The sequence below is a fragment of the Vicia villosa genome, unplaced genomic scaffold, assembly GCF_029867415.1.
Source record: "Vicia villosa cultivar HV-30 ecotype Madison, WI unplaced genomic scaffold, Vvil1.0 ctg.001319F_1_1, whole genome shotgun sequence".
Taxonomy (NCBI): domain Eukaryota; kingdom Viridiplantae; phylum Streptophyta; class Magnoliopsida; order Fabales; family Fabaceae; genus Vicia; species Vicia villosa.
This window is the reverse complement of record NW_026705573.1, coordinates 233,596-253,883: the sequence shown is the minus strand read 5'-3', so window position 1 is coordinate 253,883 and position 20,288 is coordinate 233,596. Positions and strand designations below refer to the sequence as shown.

The 20,288-nt window shown below is 35.6% G+C and overlaps 3 protein-coding genes across 3 annotated transcripts; 1 reads left to right on the top strand and 2 right to left on the bottom strand.

Annotated features, from left to right (window-relative positions):
• Positions 1-1,120: 1,120 nt before the first annotated feature.
• LOC131634600 (low affinity inorganic phosphate transporter 8) lies at positions 1,121-3,126 on the top strand. Its single transcript, XM_058905264.1, has one exon. The coding sequence runs from the start codon at positions 1,137-1,139 to the stop codon at positions 2,811-2,813; it is 1,677 nt and encodes a 558-aa protein (XP_058761247.1). The 5' UTR covers positions 1,121-1,136; the 3' UTR covers positions 2,814-3,126.
• A 5,605-nt stretch (positions 3,127-8,731) lies between these two features.
• On the bottom strand, positions 8,732-10,612 carry LOC131634603 (large ribosomal subunit protein uL16). The gene is made up of 4 exons (XM_058905267.1): positions 10,318-10,612; positions 9,374-9,875; positions 9,167-9,248; positions 8,732-8,977 (listed from the first exon to the last, which is right to left on the bottom strand). Exons 1-4 carry the CDS (start codon positions 10,325-10,327, stop codon positions 8,903-8,905), a joined length of 669 nt encoding a protein of 222 aa, XP_058761250.1. The 5' UTR covers positions 10,328-10,612; the 3' UTR covers positions 8,732-8,902.
• A 6,543-nt stretch (positions 10,613-17,155) lies between these two features.
• LOC131634602 (large ribosomal subunit protein uL16-like) lies at positions 17,156-18,857 on the bottom strand. The gene is made up of 4 exons (XM_058905266.1): positions 18,727-18,857; positions 17,761-18,262; positions 17,595-17,676; positions 17,156-17,400 (listed from the first exon to the last, which is right to left on the bottom strand). The coding sequence occupies exons 1-4, from the start codon at positions 18,794-18,796 to the stop codon at positions 17,326-17,328; spliced, it is 729 nt and encodes a 242-aa protein (XP_058761249.1). The 5' UTR covers positions 18,797-18,857; the 3' UTR covers positions 17,156-17,325.
• Positions 18,858-20,288: the final 1,431 nt, after the last annotated feature.

The window sequence follows — 20,288 nt, the reverse complement described above, 5'->3', positions numbered from 1 at the left end:
AATCAATTCTGATCATAGTGAATCCATACACTACACTACTACACTATGTTGTATTTGACACAGACAAAATTATCAAGTTAAATAATACCATGTTCCAAAATGCTTACAAGTTTAATATTGTTTTGGTTTTAAAAAACATTACTTCAACTCCAACAGATTTTGCTTTTAGCTGTAAAATACAATCAGTGGATTTCTGCTTTGTTCTCTATGTATTGATCATTTTGTACCATTACCATCTATTTTGTCATGACAAATTAGCAATAATACAAAATGAATAGTGCACGATAATAACTAGAACCCTGATCTGTGAATGACAATCTGATGATAACAAAGAAACGGCATAATAAGACTTTAAGGCTATGTTTGGGAGTTTGGAGAGGAAGGGAGGGGAGGGTTTTGAAAAAATAGGAAGAATTAGGTAAAAAAGATAAAAAGATTTTGGGTAGGAGGGTTTTGGAGGGTTTGAGTTTATTCATAACACCAAAAACCTCATAAAACGGGGGAACTCCAAAATTGTATTGAAGGAGGGTTTTGAAAGGTTTTGAAGGGCTTACATAAATTTTCTAAATATATTTTAGGTTGTTATAATATTCTAAAAATTAAAAATTTAGTAATGATAATGACTCTTTTATCATTCTAAACAAAATTATTTTTTCAAAAAATATCAAATATTTTCCTATATTTTTTTAAAATTTTATTTTTGAAAGCTTTCCCCTCTCTTCCCCTCCAAACTCCCAAACATAGCCTTATGGTCAAAGTTACATGAATAGTTCCAAGTGCATTTTATAAAACCTTGACAAAGAACTGAAAATGCAGGAGTAAAAGACAACATAAAAACAAACATGACACTTTTTTATATTAACTAGGAAGTTAGCTTAGGCTGGAAAACGATTACAGTTTTGCCAAGCATTAACGCCAAACAACAATGTGATTTCACAAATATCAATGCATAGAAGAATTTCGGAAATATATAAGTAACTCGTTATTCACTATGATGTTTTTACAGCTTTCAGAAAGCAACATCATTTGTCAAAATCCAAAAAGACAAGAAAACATGTTCACACATGAAGTCCATATAAACTACCACCTCTTCCTTCTTTTCTCTCCTGTTCACAAACAATCCATTCTTCAATGCCATGGCCACCAACCAAGGTGTCCTTTCATCTCTTGACAATGCCAAAACACAAAGCTACCATTACATGGCAATAGTGATAGCAGGAATGGGATTTTTCACCGACGCGTACGATCTCTTCTGCATCACGGCCGTTACAAAGCTTATCGGTCGTCTGTACTACTTCGATCCGACTGGTCAGGGTCCCGGAAAGCTTCCAACAAACGTAAACAACGCAATAACCGGTGTCGCGTTATGCGGCACCCTCGCAGGGCAACTCTTCTTTGGCTGGCTTGGAGACAAACTTGGTAGAAAAAAAGTTTACGGCATAACGCTAACCACAATGGTTGGTTTTGCTTTAGCTTCAGGTCTTTCGTTTGGTTCCACGTCGAAAACCGTGGTTACTAGTCTTTGTTTCTTTAGATTCTGGCTAGGATTCGGCATTGGTGGAGACTATCCACTCTCTGCAGTGATCATGTCGGAGTATGCGAATCAGAAAACAAGAGGCAGTTTTATTGCTGCTGTTTTCGCTATGCAAGGTGTTGGAATATTGGTTGCAGGAGGCGTAGCCATGTTCGTCTCGAAAATATTCTTATCGGCTTTTCCAGCTCCTGATTTCGAAACTGATCCTGTTCTATCTACTCAACCAGAAGGAGATTTTGTATGGAGAATTGTACTCATGTTTGGTGCTGTTCCTGCTGCATTAACTTATTATTGGAGAATGAAAATGCCAGAAACTGCAAGATACACTGCTTTGGTAGAAGGAAATCACAAAAAAGCCGCGGAAGATATGGCCAAAGTTCTTGATAAAAAAATACTTTTCGAAGAATCTAATACCAGAATCGCTAGCAGACCATCCGGTTCACGCTCGTATGGACTCTTCTCTTCCGAGTTTCTTAATCGACACGGCCTTCACCTCTTAGGAACAACTAGCACATGGTTTTTATTGGACATTGCATTCTATAGTCTTCAACTGACACAAAAAGATATTTATCCAGCAAGTGGACTTGTATACAAGGCCTCCAAAATGAATGCTATCGAGGAAGTGTTTCAGCTCTCTCGAGCGATGTTCGTGGTTGCCTTGCTCGCCACGGTACCTGGATACTGGTGCACGGTTTTCCTAATCGACAAGATCGGACGGTACAGAATCCAGCTTGTTGGATTTCTTGTAATGTCAGTTTGTATGTGGTTTCTAGGACACAGTTATAGATCATACAGAGGAGAAGAATCTTCATGCAAGAAAGAATCAAAATACGAATATTGCAATGGAAACCTAATCATGTTTGCTATACTTTTTGGACTTACACTCTTCTTTGCGAACTTTGGACCTAATAGTACTACATTTATAGTCCCGGCCGAGCTCTTCCCTGCGAGGCTCCGTTCGACGTGCCATGGAATATCGGCTGCAGCGGGAAAATCGGGAGCTATCATCGGTGCTTTTGTGGTGCAAAGCCATATAGATAATGCACATGATAAAACAAAAGGGATCAAGCAGGCTATTATGGCGCTTTCGTTTGTAAACTTGCTTGGATTCTTTTGCACTTTCTTGGTGCCTGAAACGCAAGGTCGATCGCTCGAAGAAATATCGGGAGAGGAGAAAGAGTTTCAAGAAAATAATGCTGAAGATGAGACAATAAATGATGAAAAAAAGGGAATCAGAATCACTAGTGTTGATAAATCTCCAGGAACTTCAATAGTTTAGTTCCTAGGCCATCCAATGTAATACTCCTGAAGCATCAATGAGGACAAATATGAATAATGTTTGTTTTAATGACTTGTGTCATAAGTTTATGTAACTACCAGAATAAGTGCTTCTTGGTTAAGTGTGTTTTGTTGTTGTTCTTCACTAGTCTAGCAGAAGATGAAGAACTAAAAATAAGAGTGCATGTTGTTTGTAACCACTATTGTAAGTGCTTCTGTTTTATGTGTAACAATATATGTAATAAATTTGTTACTTTTGTTTGTATCTCTAGATTCTCTAACATAAGAACCAAGAAGTAATGATTTCTTCTAAATTTTATTTTAGTCCCTTTCCGTTTATTTTACTTCCAGATGATTCAGATCGTTTTCTTGTAATGAACAATGAACACAATGTACAAAGGCTAAGCATGTCACCAACAAATAACCATAATACAAAAACTTTTGAACCTCTTCAAGTTTTTTGTTGTTTTAAAACTCATTCCTTAAAATTGGAGCTCCAGGTGAAAGGAAGAGAGTACTGAACATATAATCAAGTTTTTTTGAAATGTTTTCTTAAGGCCCTTGCAAATGCTTCTCAAAATCTTTTCTAATACTAGAATGGTTTTGACATTTATGACTAATTGTGGAGGGGGTGTTTGTTGGTTGTAGTTGTATGTGATCATTGATGTAATAGTATGAATAATGAGATGTAGAATAGGATGAATATGGATAAGGTGGAGGTGATGTGTAGCTATGATTAAAATACGAACATGGTGATGGAGTTATAACATATGGATTTATGGAATAATAAGGTGTAAAAATTTTCCATGAAAAAGATGGAAATGAGGGTGTAGTCGGAGTGGTGTCTATGGTGGAGTGAAATTGGTATCCCATGAGAGATTTTGATGTTCAAGAATGAAAGCACCAATGGATATGCTCTAAAAGAGAACACTATCAAAACTATAAGAAAGCTTTAAAATTCTACACTAGAGAAAAGATAAACTAAACTAATAAAAATAAATTTCATTGATTTCTTTGATATTTTCTAATGTGTCATAGACAGTGTATATAATACTACTAATGGATAATTAAATAAAGGCCCAAAATATATTAAAAGCCCAAAAATCCTAAAAATATTCTAGAAAACATAATAATATAAAATAACTCATAATTAATCACAATACTAATAAAACCTATTTTACTAATTAGTTACTATTATATTAAACTTCCTATCGGTTACAAACACATAAATATAACATGTAGTCCAAATACATTGACTTTTCAATAAACCTAAAAAATAATTTTTTTTTCTTATATTAAGGACCAAAGATAATATCTTCTTAACTTACAACTAGTTGTGTCTTTACAGGATAAACTCTCTAATGGACAAGCATTTGCGGTCAAAAGGTTGTCCATGAATTCTAGCCAAAGAAATTTAGAATTCAAAAATGAAGTACTTTTAATGGCCAAACTTCAACACCGCCGGAATTTAGTTAGACTACTTGGTTTTACTATTGAAGGGAGAGAAAGACTACTTGTCTATGAATTTGTTCCCAACAAAAATCTTGAGTACTTCATATTTGGTATGATCAGATTGTTGTTCTATTATTCAACTTTATTTCAATATAGCTAAAATGCGTGTGATTGTGTTCTATATGAAGATCCAACAAAGAAAACACTGTTAGATTGGAAAAAGCGCTACAAAATCATTGAAGGTGGTTTTCTTTATCTTCATGAGGATTCTCGGCTCCGCATTATACACTGCGATCTCAAAGCAAGTAACGTTCTCTTAGATGAGGACATGAATGCTAAGATATCTGATTTTGGCATGGCAAGACTAATTCTTGTGGATCAAACACAAGCAAATACAAGTAGAATTGTTGGAACCTAGTAAGTGTTGTATTATGTTTGCGCTTAGTATGTTTAACCATGTAAGAATTTTGTTTTTACTAATTAGGCGGTTTGTATTCGCCATGTAGTGGATATATGACACCTGAGTATGTAATGCACGGAGAGTTTTGTATAAAATCAAATGTTTTTAGTTTTGGTGTACTAGTTCTCGAGATTATAAGTGGTCAAAAGAATAGTGGCGTTCGTCACGGAGATGATACAGAGGACCTATTGAACTTTGTAAGTTTTTCTTTTCTCATTTTTATTTCCTTGAAGTTACACTCATTTTATATACTTGCATTGCAGGCATGGAAAAGTTGGAGGGAAGGAACAACTACAAATATTATAGATCCATCGCTATACGATAGTTCAAGAAATGAAATAATGAGATGCGTTCATATCGGGTTACTATGATAGCTACAAATATGACATGAAGTGACATAGAACCAAAGTATATAACCAAAAAAAAACACTTTCATGTTGAACTAAAAATGGCAATGACAGCAATAATGAGTCTTTAAGCGTCACCTGCTAAGAAAAGACACTTTAAATATGACAAAAAAATATTAATTTTTTTGCCAAGGTTAAAGAGTCACAAATATTTGTAGTCTTTATTGTCGTTGAGGCTCTATAAGGACTTTATTTTGAAAAATATTTTGTTATTTTATAGCTTATTTTCTTTGCTTTATTTGGTTTTTTTATCCTGTTTTTTGCATTTTTCTATTTTGACGACTTGCAATTTTGTTTCAACTTTTATTCATCTACGATTTTATTTTATAGTTTTTATCTACCCGATTTTGTTTAATCTTTTATCCGTCTACAATTTTGTTTCATCGTTTATCTGTCTACGATATTGTTTCATTGTTAATCCGCCTACGATTTTGTTTTATTGTTTTCGCTTACGATTTTGTTTCATCCTTTATATGTCTTTGTGTCTTTGTTTCATTCTTACCCATCCCACCATTGGAAATTGGCGTAAGCTTCAACATCATTGAGGATCATGCATGACCAAAGGTCGGATCCCCTTCCTCGTCCCAAGGTTTGAACCTAGTTCGAGGTCGACATAACCTTAGCTTCACTACTTATGCTCTGGAGTGAGCCGATTGTGGCTTAGTGTGCCATAATCACCTCGTACCCTGCTTTTTAAATAGAAATTGACATAATTTCAACAAAGAGCCTTGTATTATTCAAATCAAAATATTTCATAGGAGGATAAGTAGTTATAATATTTGGACAAACTTTGGAATATTTAGTTAAAATATCGTTTGAGTTTTGCAGCATTCCACATCCTCGGGATGGGCACCTCAATTAGAGTCTCCAAAGTGTAGGCTCTGCTTCTTGTGTTGGTCTTGATCGCTCTGCTTCTTGTGTTGGTCTTGATCTTGTACAGTCCTTCCCAATTGGCTGCAAGTTTCCCATCTTTAGAATTCCCTCTGACGTCGGCACATCTTACGAAACTCTCAAGTTTAATTTTTATGGGTTTAACTCACTTGTTGTATTTGGTTGTTGTCTGTTTGAAGATACCACTCATAAGGATGGTGGACGTCCTTCTCTCTTATAAGAAGTCATCTCTTCTATAATTACTTCACATTATCCTTTTATGACAATAGACGAGTCATCCTCCAATTAAGCTCTTCTACTTCGACAAAAAGAGACTTTAGTCCCATAAGTCAGCCAAAATTGAATTTCTCCGATTGTTGAATGGGATGTAGTTTGGTATGCCTATAGGACCTGTGGCAACTCATCTGCCCAGTTTCCCTTAGCCACTTCAAGTCTTTGCTTCAACTTTCTCAACATTACTCAGTTTGTTGCTTCGGCTTGTCCATTTGGACGAGGATGTTCTAATGATGTAAGATGTTGTTTGACTTTCAAGTCTTCTAAAAGCTTCCTAAAGTTCCTATTTGTAAATTGTGTTCCATTATTTGTCACGACGGCTTGAGGGATCCATACTTGACTAGGATGTTGAAAATTTTCAAGATGCTGGTTGTGGTTTTCTTTGTCAATGTTTTTGTTTCTGTCCACTTAATAAAGTAATCTACTATCAAGATCATAAATTTAAGATGCCCTGGCGCCAAAGGGAAAGGGTCGAGAATATTCATCTTCCATTGTGAAAAAGGCCAAGGTGACGTTAACATATGTAATTCTGACAGGGGTGTTGTAAATATCTATTTTTCGTTGGGATTAATCACATCTCTTTACATATTATGTAGCTTCCTAGACCATAGACGAACAATAGTACCCGACTCTAAGGACCTTTTTCCCCAAAGCTAGAGCACCTAAATGTTTTCCAATTATTCCTTCATGCACTTCGATAAGAGTATGTGAGGATTATTCTCCTTCCAATAGGGCAATATCCAAGAGGGTCATGTATTGTCATTTATTGTCATCATCGTGAAATCTTGAGCTTTAATACTGGGACTTTTAGAGTTTCTTGGATGGACGAGTGGTTTATCCTGGATGCCCTGGTGCTTTCCAGTTTGAACAATACGTCAGCCTAGGTGTTCTCCTCTCTTGGGACGTACAATATCTCTTACATCTTAAACTTTGCCAACTTTTCTCTAGAAGCAACATATCGATGCAACAACGACTCTTTGGTCTAGGCTTCTCCTTTGACTTGTGAGACTACGAGCTGGGAGTTTGTTCTTAATCTAATGTTTTCGGCCTCCATCTCAGCAGCCAACGTAAGGCCAAAAATAACTACCTCATACTCCGCTTGATTATTGGTAGTGGTAGAAAATTCAAAACGTATAGACGATTTAATCATCATACTGACTCTAAGACTAAGTCGACTCAACTTCCTCATCTATTAGACGACATGTCTTTTGACATTTTATGGTCCATTCAAAGCGTGCTTCTTTCTTTAATATTTTGTAGAACAACAAGGTGTATTGCGCCAATTTCAAGAAGAACTTGTTCAAGGTCGTCAAAATCTTGTTCAATTAAATTATTTCTTTCTTGGTCGTCGGTGTTGCCATACGCTTGATCGCCTCGCATGTATCTGAGGTCTCTTCTCTTCCCCTCTTTGTCAGATAAAAGCCCAAAAAAAACGGTTCTGACTTCAAAGGTGCACTTTTTTTTACTGAACCTCATAGTAAATTGTTGATGTCTTAGGAATACATGGGTGAGATGTTGGTCATGTAGTTCCTATTTGATGGATTTAACGATCATGTCATCCGTGTATACCTTGCGTTTCGCCTATTTCTTCTTTGAAAACCTTATTCACGATCTTCTGATATTTTTCCCTGTTTTCTTAAAGCCAAAAGGCAAAGTTATATTGATAATTGGCTTGTTAGATCTTAAAGGTCGTATTTTCTCTGTCAAGCTCAAATATGGGTATTTGATTGTAGCAGAAATACGCATCCATAAATGACAAAAGCTTGTACCCGACCAAATTGTCAACTAACTTGTTTATACTTAGGAGTGGTTATAAGTCTTTGGGACCTGCTCTATTTTGAGGCCGATGTAATCGACGCATATTCTCAACTTTTCGAAGATTTTCTTGACCAAAACCACATTGGATAGTCATTTGGTGTATCTTACTTCAAAGATAAAATTAGTGTTTTCATGGTCGCCATGACCTTCTCAAGAGAAGGCCTACTTCTCCTCTAGGACACGTAATGAGCACCATGACCAATGTTTTACTAAATTTAGACATGCCACATTGGGGTTTATGCGGCATCTGATGGGGTCTATGCCACATTAGATAGTGCCATTAAATGAAGAAAAAATTTGGAATTATTTAATAAATTAATTTTGATAGGACTAATTGTGGTGAAATGAATGGAAGAGTTTCTACTTTCTAAGATTGTGAAAGAGGGGTACCTAGTGTCAATGTAATTAGAAGAAAGATTGTGAAACAGGGTACCTAGTGTAGCAACATCGCTAATGATGACAACGGAATTGGTGGAATCTTATTTGAATATATAACTATATAAGCATTGATTTTCTTGTAAACCATAACAAAATATAACATTAAACATCAATTCCAGATTGGTGGAATCTGGAATCTGGAATCTGGAATCTTCAAATGCTAAATGAGAAAATAGTATGTAAACCATAACAAAATATAACATTAAACATCAATTCCATATTGTCTTCAAAACAGATATAAATAAAGCTCAGTTTAACAATATAATAAAATGCAGACAATAACATTCAAAATCGTTCTTGCAAAACCAAAGTAATCCAAATTCTAATATTTCAAAACTAGAGAGAAGCCTCCTAAGCATTGCAGCTAGCATTGATAAAAGCTCTTCCAGGTTGACGGTTAGCCAGAGGTCCATGGCATCCAAGAAGCTGCAAAACCATACAAACTTATAAGTTCAACAGCCAATTCCTCAATCATTACAGATTATATTCACAAATTAAAACATTCAACAAAATATTCCTATAACTAAAAGGAATCAAATCAACAGAACAAAATATTCTTAGCAGGACCGAACCGAAAATATGGGTATGACGAATTCACATGGAGCTTCATATTACCTTAGCATTCACACCATCATTCAGAATCCTGTTCTCTGACTTCAATTTCAAATAATCATTTCGATCAATCTTGGTGAATCCCCTAAAAAAGAATTTTAAAAAAAAACATTACAGAGTCAAATCTGAAATCACATTATGAAGCAATAGACCAAAGCATACACATACTACAAATCCAACTAGGAAGATGAAAATAGAACAAATGCTTACCACTTCCTGCTGACAATGATCTTTTGACGGCCAGGGAACTTAAACTTAGCCCTACGAAGAGCCTCCTGAGCATTCTGTCCATTGCTGTCCTTGCAACGAACCGAGAGGAGCACTTGCCCAATAGCAACCCTAGCACAAACACCCTGTGGCTTTCCAAAAGCACCACGCATACCAGTCTGAAGCCTATCAGCTCCAGCACAGGAAAGCATCTTGTTAATCCTGAGAACATGGAAAGGGTGAACCCTAACCCTCAAGTGGAACGCATCCTTTCCAGCAAACTTTGTCATGTACTTGTTGCAAGCAATCCTAGCCGCCTCAAGTGCCTCACTTGAGACATTCTCTTTCTCCCAACTTACAAGATGGACACAGAAAGGAAACTCATCCACACCCTTCTTCTTCATGCCGACATCGTAAATCCTGATCTTGGGATCAGGAACACCACGACAGAAACGAGATTTGGGATACGGTTTATTCTTAATCTGACGGTAACATCTTGCAGGTCCTATATTCAACACCAAACAAAATTAAAATCAAATCACAACAACAATCAACCTTACAACCCTATAAAAATCAAATCAATAAACAACTTCAAAACCCTACAAAAATCAAATTGATCTCCATCCAATTGAACAAATTAAACCGTAGAGCATAAAAAAATTGAAATCAGATCCAAAATAAACGATTCATTTCTAACATACTAATCGATTCCTAATGATTATCAATTCATCAAAACCGAATAAACAATTACAGAAAAAAAATCAAACCAGTAAAAAAAAACCAAATCAAATTTCGGCAAAACCTAATTTTCACAGATAAATCATACAAGAAAATTTGGACATAAACCCTAAATATCAATTTTCAGAAACAATTGAGGAAAGATTTCAAGCTATAAACATCAAAAACGAATCGAGAAGTTGAACGAACACAGCGCAATAAGAACTTACTTCTTCCCATGGCGACGGCGCGTTTTGGTTCTCTGCAAAAAATGAGTCTGAAATGAAACTATATATAGGTGATAAAAGCTGGGGCTTGGATATTTTGGGCCTAATTAAGGAATAAGAATTGACTCTTGTTTTTACGAGGGCGGCTTCAATTGGGTTGGCAGGAAGAGCTTATTGCTCGACGTGTATTGCAATGGGCAGTATCCAAGAGGGTCATCGTGAAATCTTGAGCTTCGTCAACTTTTCTCTACAAGCAATGTATCAATGCAGCAATGACTCTTTGGTCTATTCTTCTCCTTTGACTTGTGAAAGCATGAGATGGGAGTTTGTTCTTAATTTAATGTTTTCAATCATCATTAAGATTCAGTCGACTCCACTTTCTCATCTATTAGACGACCCATCTTTTGACATTCTATGGTCCACTAAAAGCGTGCTTCTTTCTTCAATATTTTACAGAACAACAAGGTATATTGCACCAATTTCGAGATGAACCTATTCAAGGCCGTCAACGTCCTGTCCATACAGATGATCACCTCGCATTTATCTGAGGACTTTTTATTGAACCTCATTGTAAATTATTAATGTCTTAGGAATACATGGGTGAGATGTTGGTCGTGTAGTCCCTCTTAGCTGGATTTAACAACAATGTCATCAGTGTATATCTCTGGTGTTTCGTCTACTTCTTCTTTGAAAACCTTATTCATTTTCCCTGCTTTCTTCAAGCCAAAAGGCATCACGTTAAGGGTCCGTTTGGTTGGGAGTAGATGGAGGGGAGGGGAGGGGATATTTAGAAAAATATGTGTTTGGTTCATTTTTTTATAGGGAGGGAGCAAAATCCCTCCTAGACTCACTTTTTGCTCCCCTCCAAATTGGAGAGATTTGGAGGGGAGGGAAGATTCAATATGACCCACTATTGAGGTCAGTGTATTCGACTTGTTTATGTTTGGGAGTGACTATGAGTCCATAGGACCCACTATTGAGGTCGGTGTATTCGACGCATATTCTCCACTTTTAAAGGTTTTCTTGATCAGAACCACATTGGATAGTCATTCGGTGTACCTTACTTCATAGATAAATTTAGCGTTTAGAAAACCTGGACCGTTTTCATGGTCGCCCCTATTACAAGCTGAGCTTGGTTGAGAATGAAGATGATGCCATGGAGGCAGGAAGCGAAATTTGAAAAGAAAATGAATAGTAAAATCTGAATTGAATTAATTGATACAGAATACATATAGTACATATAAACATATATCCTGAGCCCATATACACCTAAGGCCCAAATATAGAAATTAACTAAAGAGGCCCAATGTCCTTAATACCCCTCCTTAAGCTTGGGGTATATGGAGTGTAGGCCAAGCTTAGTCAAATTTTCAGTGAAAAGTTTAAAATCTAAAGGCTTTGTGAGAATGTCAGCCAATTGTTGATTTGAAGAAACTGGGAGTAACCGAAACAGTTTTTGTTGTAGTTTTTCTCGTACAAAGTGGCAGTCAAGGTCGAGGTGTTTGGTGCGTTCATGGAAAGAAGAGTTATTGGCAATGTGTATGGCAGAGGCATTATCACAGTATAAGGTTGTTGGTTGTATGAAAGGGACACATAATTCAGTTAAGACATTGGTGAGCCATTGTATCTCGCAGGCGGTTGATGCCATTGAACGATACTCCGCCTCAGTTGAACTTCTTGAGATTGTAGGTTGTTTCTTTGATTTCTAGGAGATGAGGGATTCTCCAAGGTAGATGCAATAACCAGTCACGGATCTTCGTGTTTCTGGGCAAGTTGCCCAGTCTGAATCTGAGAAAGCTCTAAGCTGAAGTGTAGATTGTCTTGGGAATGAAATGCCTTGTGCTGGAGAAGAATTCAGGTAGCGTAAGACACAGAGAGCTGTTGAATGGTGGAGATCAATAGGAGAGTGCATATGTTGACTCAATTGTTGTACAGCATAGGAGATGTCTGGTCGCGTGTTCAGGAGGTATATTAACTGTCCGATCAACCGTCGGTATGGCTTTGGATCTTCAAGAGCAATACCATCAGTGGAAGTAAGCCTTGTATCTCTAGTCATAGGAGTGGAAGATGGTTTGCAGCCAAGTAGTCCAGCAGTGTCCAGTAGATCTAGTGTGTACTTTCTTTGACAAATATTGATTCCTGTGTTGTTGCGTGCTAGCTCTAGTCCTAAGAAGTACTTCATGTGTCCAAGGTCTTTTATGTGAAAATGAGTCTTTAATGTCTGTTTTGTATAGTGGATAATGTCCATGTTGTTGCCTACAATTAAAATATCATCAACATAAATTAAAATGTATGTGTAGAAATTTTTGGAGTTGTGTATAAATAAAGAATGGTCTAATGTGTATTATGTGTAATTGTTAGCAGTTAAAACAGTAGAAAGCTTTTCAAACCATTGCCTACTAGATTGTTTGAGGCCATAAATTGATTTAAGAAGTTTACATACTGCATTTGGGTGAGAAGAGTTCATGCCTTTAGGCATAGACATGTAAACCTCTTCATCCAAATTGCCATGAAGAAAAGCATTATGCACATCAAGTTGAAATAGATGAAGATTTAAGGAAGAAGCAAGGGAGAGGATTAATTGCAGTAGTTAGCTTAGCAACAGGAGAAAAAGTTTCAAAGTAATCTATACCTTGAATTTGGTTAAATCCTTGAGCTACTAACCTGGCCTTGTGTCTCTCTACAGTACCATTGGAGTTGAACTTTATTTTGTATACCCATTTGCATCCAATGGGTATACCTTTTGGAAGAGTGGTTAGTTGCCAAGTATTGTTGGCAGTGAGAGCATTAATTTCATCATTCATTGCCTTGATCCATTCATGATGTTAGCTAGCTTCTTTGTAATTTTTGGGAGTGACATTTGTAGTTATGGCAGATATATATGAAAAATATGCAGGTGATATGTGTGCATATGATATGTACTTGAAAATGTCATATAATGGTGAAGAAAAAATAGTATTGCAGTCAAAATCTTTCAAGTATGCAGGGGCAGACCTAATTCTTGTGGAGGTTCTAGTTTGAGGTTGAATAACTTGGGCAGGAATAACAGGAATAAAGGGTTGGACCTGTGTGTTGGTATTGTCATTAATGTTTTGAGATGTGGTGGGCAGAGCAGGTGGGGATTGGATAGCAAGTGATGTATGTAAAGGCTCTGTTTCATTAGGGTCTTGAATATTAAAAGGTTCTGTTTGGGAAGTGATATGATCAAATAAGAATGGAATGGTGGAAGTATGTGAATCAAGGGGTGTGTTGACAGTAGTTTGAGAAGTATGAGGTGTATAGGGAAAAATATCTTCATGAAAAAAACAGTTTATAGATATGAATGTAGATCTGTTATCTAAGTTAAACAGAAGGTATCCTTTTACTCCTATGGGAAAACCTAAAAATAGGCACTTAATGGCTCTAGGGTCCAGTTTGTCTCTATTTCTATTAAGAGATGATGCATAAATTAAACAAGAGAACCAAAAGTTCTTAAATCAGCATAAGAGGGTGCAGTCTTGAATAATAATTGGAAAGGTGTGTTATTCTGTAGTAAAGGACTGCAGATTCCTGTTAATTAGGAAAGTAGCATGACATAAGGCATATGACCAAAAACATTTAGGGAGATTAGCATGGAAAATAAGAGATCTTGTTACATTGAGATGGTGTCTATGTTTTCTTTCGACTATAGAGTTTTGCTGTGGTGTTTCCACGCAGCTTCTTTGGTGAATAATGCCTAGGGAAGCATAGTAGGATGGCATGATGAATTATATACCATTATCACTTCTAATGGTCTTAATGGTGCATGAAAAATGATTTTGTCAATAAGTGATGAAGTTCCTAATGTGCAATCTAGTTTCAGCTTTATTATGCATTAAAAGGGTCCAAGTATATCTAAAAAAGTCATCAACAACAGTTAAGAAATAATGATAACCATCCATAGAGGGATGGGAGATAAGCCCCCATATATCCATATGGACAAGTTCAAAGCATTTAGTAGTAAAAGAATGACTTATAGGAAAAGGAAGTTTAGTCTGTTTGGATAAATGACAAGTATGACAATTAGAAATCTTAGAACTTTTGATAATAGGGAATTGTTTACACATGGATTGCGAAACATCAAATGAAGGATGGTCTAACCTATGATGCCATAAATTGGAATTACAAGTCAAAGTAGTGCTATTTCTAATGGAAATTGCAATTAACATGTTGTATGGGTAATCTGTCCAAAATGTAGAGATTATTGTGATGTGTCACCCGTCCAATCGTTTGCTTGGTACACACATCCTGTATGAAACAGGAAGTGTGTGAGAATGTGATGGTGTAGGGTGATGTTAAGCAGAGTTTGGACAGGGAGATAAGGCTGAATGTAAACTTAGGCATATAGAATACATTGTGCAGCTGAAATTTATCATCAAAAATAATGGAACCACAATATTTGGCATACATAGCAGTACCATTAGAGAGATGTATACTAACAGGAGGAATGGATATGAATAAAAGGGTAAACATGATGGGATGCACCTGAGTCTAATATCCAAGCAGACATGTTATGAAGGAAATTACCTGAGGAAGCAATACCTGAGATTACTGCAGTCTCTGATGAATTGGCTTTAGGGTTTTGGTTGCCCTTCCTGGATTGCTGTAAGAGATGAATGAGATGTTGATAATCCTCCTTGGAGATAGAGAGTTCCTTATCTGAAGCAGTAGGTGTCTTGGAATCTCCTGCAGCTTTAGAGTTCTTTGAACGATATCCGGGAGGGAAGCCATGCTTAAAATAGCAATTATCAATGGTGTGATTGGTTTTGCTACAATTTGTGCATAGCATTGGGGTTTTAGAGGTAGGTTTGGCTTTTGGTTTATTCGCAGAGTTGGCATATAAAACTGTTGGATTAGTGGAAGGGATAGGGGTTTGTTGTTGTTGTGCTATCAATGAGTAAACTTTGCTGATGTTGGGAAGGGGATCCATAAGAAGTAGCTGAGTACGAACACTATGGTATGAATCATTGAGTCCTTTGAGGAAGCAGGTAACATATTCCATGTGCTTGTAGGTACGCACAGCCTTAGCAAGATCACATGTACATGGTGTAGGGCAAGAACAAGATGGTGTTGGTCGTAGATCTTCAAGCTCATCCCAAAGAATCTTAAGATTCGTAAAGTAGGTAGATAAAGAACGATCTCCTTGTTGTATGGAGTGTAAATCGCGTAGAAGGTCAGAAAAACGAAAGTGGTTACCTTTCGTAAATCTTTCTCGTAGATCTTCCCAAAGATCAAATGTTGAATCGAAGCAAATAGTGCTTTGTGCAATATGAGGAGACGGCGTCCGATTGATCCAAGAAAGGACCATGCTGTTAGCACGATCCCAAAGCTCGAAATCAGGGTTTGTGTAAGCCGGTTTGAGAAGAACGCCATTGATGAAATTGATCTTGTTCTTTGATGTTAAAGCTCTGCGCATGGATTTGCTCCAATTGTGATAATTGTTGTCGTCTAAAGGGGGAGAAACAATGGTGGCGCCTGGGTTTTCTCCTGGATGAAGATAATAAGGGTTTCTTGGATTGAGGCTTGGATCATCTGGTTTTGATGGAGTTGCGGTTGTGGTTTTAGGTCGTTCTTCGTCAGAGAAAGAGGACATGATGAGGGAGAAGAAGATGAGTGCGGAAAGAAAGAAAAAAACTAGGGTTTATACACTGATACCATATTACAACCCGAGCTTGGTTGAGAATGAAGATGATGTCATGGAGGCAGGAAGCGAAATTTGAAAAGAAAATGAATAGTAAAATCTGAATTGAATTAATTGATAAGAATACATATAGTACATATAAACATATATCCTGAGCCCATATAACCTAAGATCCAAATATAGAAATTAACTAAAGAGGTCCAATGTCCTTAATAGCCCCAGCCTTCTAAGAGACTGCCTATTTCTCCTCTATGACACGTAACGGGCACAATGACCTGTGTTTTATTAAAGGCGTGCCATATTGGGATCTATGCCTAGAATCGGGTGAGGTCTATGCCACATTGGATAGTGCCATTAATTGAAGAAAAATTTTGGAATTATTTGGTAAATTAATTTTGATAGGATTAAATGTGGTGAAATGAAGGGAAAAGTTTCAATGAGTGCACATATATGATGACATAGGAATTGGTGGAATCTTATTTGAATATTTATGCCTTCTTAGAGTTATTCTTGTGATTGGAATTTATTTTACAATCTTCCTTTTATGAATCAATATTTGAGTACTATTAGGGTTGTAGCCATCGAATTTGAATCCTGCTGAAATAGAAATAGAAATTGTCCACGGTAAGGTATGTCTTTCAAGAAAAGAACAAACCTGGAACCGTTGGGTGGCCGCACACTTCAACATTGAAAAAATGTTATCAATATAAATTTAGTTTGTTCATATTGTTTAAAAAGCTAGTGGGACCATTTGATTTTGAGTTTTCTCTGATTCTTCTTCTATTCTATCATTTTCCCAATTTTCCCAGTTGAATCTGAAACTCTTCTATTCTATCATTTTCTCAGTTGAATCTGAAACTTTCCTATGGTGCGTGAGTAGTGACATCAAAAAAGCATGAATTATTAACGTGTTAAAACCATCATATAGAAACTCTATTTCAACTACAGAGGGGCAAATAAAACCAAGCAAGAACATTAAACTTTGAAAAAAAAAAAGCTAAGTGATCACTACATGACTAGTATGTTTAGATTTGATTTCGACAAAACAAACCAATTATAAAAAGATTTATTTTATTTTATTTTTGACAATCATAAAAAGATTAATATATCAAAAAAGTTGATTGTTAACCATCCTCAAATCTGACTTTAGATTAAAAACAGTATGTAAACCACAACAGTATGTAAACCATAACAAAATATAACATTAAACATCAATTCCAGATTGTCTTCAAAACAGATAAAAATAGAGCTCAGTTTAACAATATAATAAAATGCAGACAATAACATTCAAAATCGTTCTTGCAAAACCAAAGTAATCCAAATTCTAATATTTCAAAACTACAGAGAAGCTCCTAAGCATTGCAGCTAGCATTGATAAAAGCTCTTCCAGGTTGACGGTTAGCCAGTGGTCCATGGCATCCAAGAAGCTGCAAAGCCATACAAATAAATTATAAGTCAAAAGGCCACAATTATTGATCATAACAGATTAAGTTCACAAATTAGACTAGTCAACAAGATATTCCAATAACTAGAATGACTCGAATCAACAGAAGAACACATTCTTAGCAGCGCAGCACCAAAATACATGAGTATACAAAATTAAAATGGAGCTTCATATTACCTTAGCATTAACACCATCATTCAGAATCCTGTTCTCTGATTTCAACTTCAAATAATCATTGCGATCAATCTTGGTAAATCCCCTGAACAAGAATTTAAAAACAACAGTTAGAGTCAAATCACATATTGAAGTAATAGACCAAAAATCCGATACAGCAAATACTTACCACTTCCTACTGACAATGATCTTTTGACGGCCAGGGAACTTAAACTTAGCCCTACGAAGAGCCTCCTGAGCATTCTGTCCATTGCTGTCCTTGCAACGGACCGAGAGAAGCACCTGTCCAATAGCAACCCTAGCACAGACACCCTGTGGCTTTCCAAAAGCACCACGCATACCAGTCTGAAGCCTATCAGCTCCAGCACAGGAAAGCATCTTGTTAATCCTGAGAACATGGAAAGGGTGAACCCTAACCCTCAAGTGGAAAGCATCCTTTCCAGCAAACTTAGTCATGTACTTGTTGCAAGCAATACGAGCCGCCTCGAGTGCCTCACTTGACACATTCTCTTTCTCCCAGCTGACAAGATGGACACAGAAAGGAAACTCATCCACACCCTTCTTCTTCATGCCGACATCGTAAATTCTGATCTTGGGATCAGGAACACCCCGGCAGAAACGAGATTTGGGGTACGGCTTGTTCTTAATCTGACGGTAACATCTTGCAGGTCCTATATTCAAAAACAAACAAAATTAAAATCACGTCACAACAATAATCAACCTTACAACCCTATAAAAATCAAATCGATAAACAACCTCAAAACCCTACAAAAATCAAATTGATCTCCATCCATTTGAACAAATTAAACCGTAGAGCATAAAAAAATAGAAATCAGATCCAAAATAAACCATTCATTTCTAAGGTAATAATCAATTCCTAATGATTCTCGATTCATCAAAACCGAATAAACAATTACAGGAAAACTCATACCAGTAAAAAAAATCAAATCAAATTTCGGCAAAACCTAATTTTCACAGATAAATCATACAAGAAAAGATCCCACATAAACCCTAAATATCATTTTTCAGAAACAAATGAAGAAAGATTTCAAGCTATAGACATCAAAAACGAATAGAGAAGTGGAACGAACACAGCGCAATTGAAAGGAATAATTGAAAGGTGAGAAGAACTTACTTCTCCCCATGGCGACGGCGCGTTTTCGTTCCCTGCAAAAAATGAGTCTGAGATGAAACTTAAACAACATATATAGGTGATAAAAGCTAGGGCTTGGATATTTTGGGCCTAAGTATATTTATTTTTGGGCCGAAGTCCATTATTCGTTTTCTTTTTAGAGTAAATTGTGTTTGACTAATCTTTTATTGATCTATATTTAAAAGTTTTTTGAAACCTAAAACTAAAAATAAAAGTTTTAAAAGTAAACTTAAGTTGTTTGTGATTTTATATTTAAAATTTATTGATCTATATTTAAAAGTTTTTTGAAACCTAAAACTAAAAATAAAAGTTTTAAAAGTAAATTTAAGTTGTTTGGGATTTTATATTTAAAAGTTGTTTTTTTTTTTAATAAGCAATTTGTGTCTAGCGGGTTTCGAACCTGAGACCTTGAGAGAAGCACACTCTCAAGACCCAAGCGATTCACCGCTAGACCTCACACACGCACACATTTAAAAGTTGTTTGGTAAAATATTTTAATAATACTGAAAATAATATAAGTGAATAAAATATTTTTAAAATAGGATAAAAATATTTTAACAAAATTTATCAATTAAATCTTATGTAGTTTTGAAAATGGGTCTTTATCAGTTTTATTGTTATATCTTTGAATATCAAATAAGCGTATTGTATTGCACCTCAAATTCATTTAACAATTTTTTTAGAATGTGTTTGGATGAATCATTTTAATGAAGTAATGTAATGTTTTGAAGGAATTTAAAATGATTTGCACAAAATTTATTATTTGGATACAAAAAATGAAGAATTGTTAAAATGATAGAAATTTATGGAGTATTTTATCTAAGTTAAATTTAATCATTTTGAAATGATACCAAAAACCAAAGAATTTGAAATTCCTCTCAGACTCCATAGAATGTATTTGTTACTATTATTTCTTCAAGTTTTGCAAATTAGTCCTCATATTTTCCAAAATTGTAAAATTGACTTCAAAAATTACAAATTGGTCCTTAATCATTTTTAAATTTTACAATTTGGTCCTCCAAATTTTTAAAAATTGCACATTTGTCCCTGGTTTTCAATTTTTTATTTGGTCCAAAACATTTAAATTTTATAAAAAATGACCCCAAAATTCTAACAAGAAATTATCTTAATACTTCATCCAAACAAAATAATTTAAAAATGAATAAATTTCAATTGAATCATTTAAATTACTTTGAAATTTAAATTCCTTTAAAATTTTCAATTACTTCATCCAAACACACTCTTAGGATATATTTGGTTAGTTTTTAGAAAGAGATAATAAAATTAACGGTAAGTTTGAGCTTCCAAATGCCAAATACTAGAAAATTGGATTCTTTACCTTTTTCTAACTTTATCTCTATCTCTCTCTTTATCACATTTTTCCCTCTAAATTTCTCTCTATCTATCTCATTATCACATTTTTGTCCCTCCAAAATAGATATCATCTCTCATTTGTCATATTTATATTTTTGTCTAAAGTCACTCTACATTTCCCTCCATAAAGATAGAGGATCCTTACCTCAAATCCCACTAACTCTAATTCA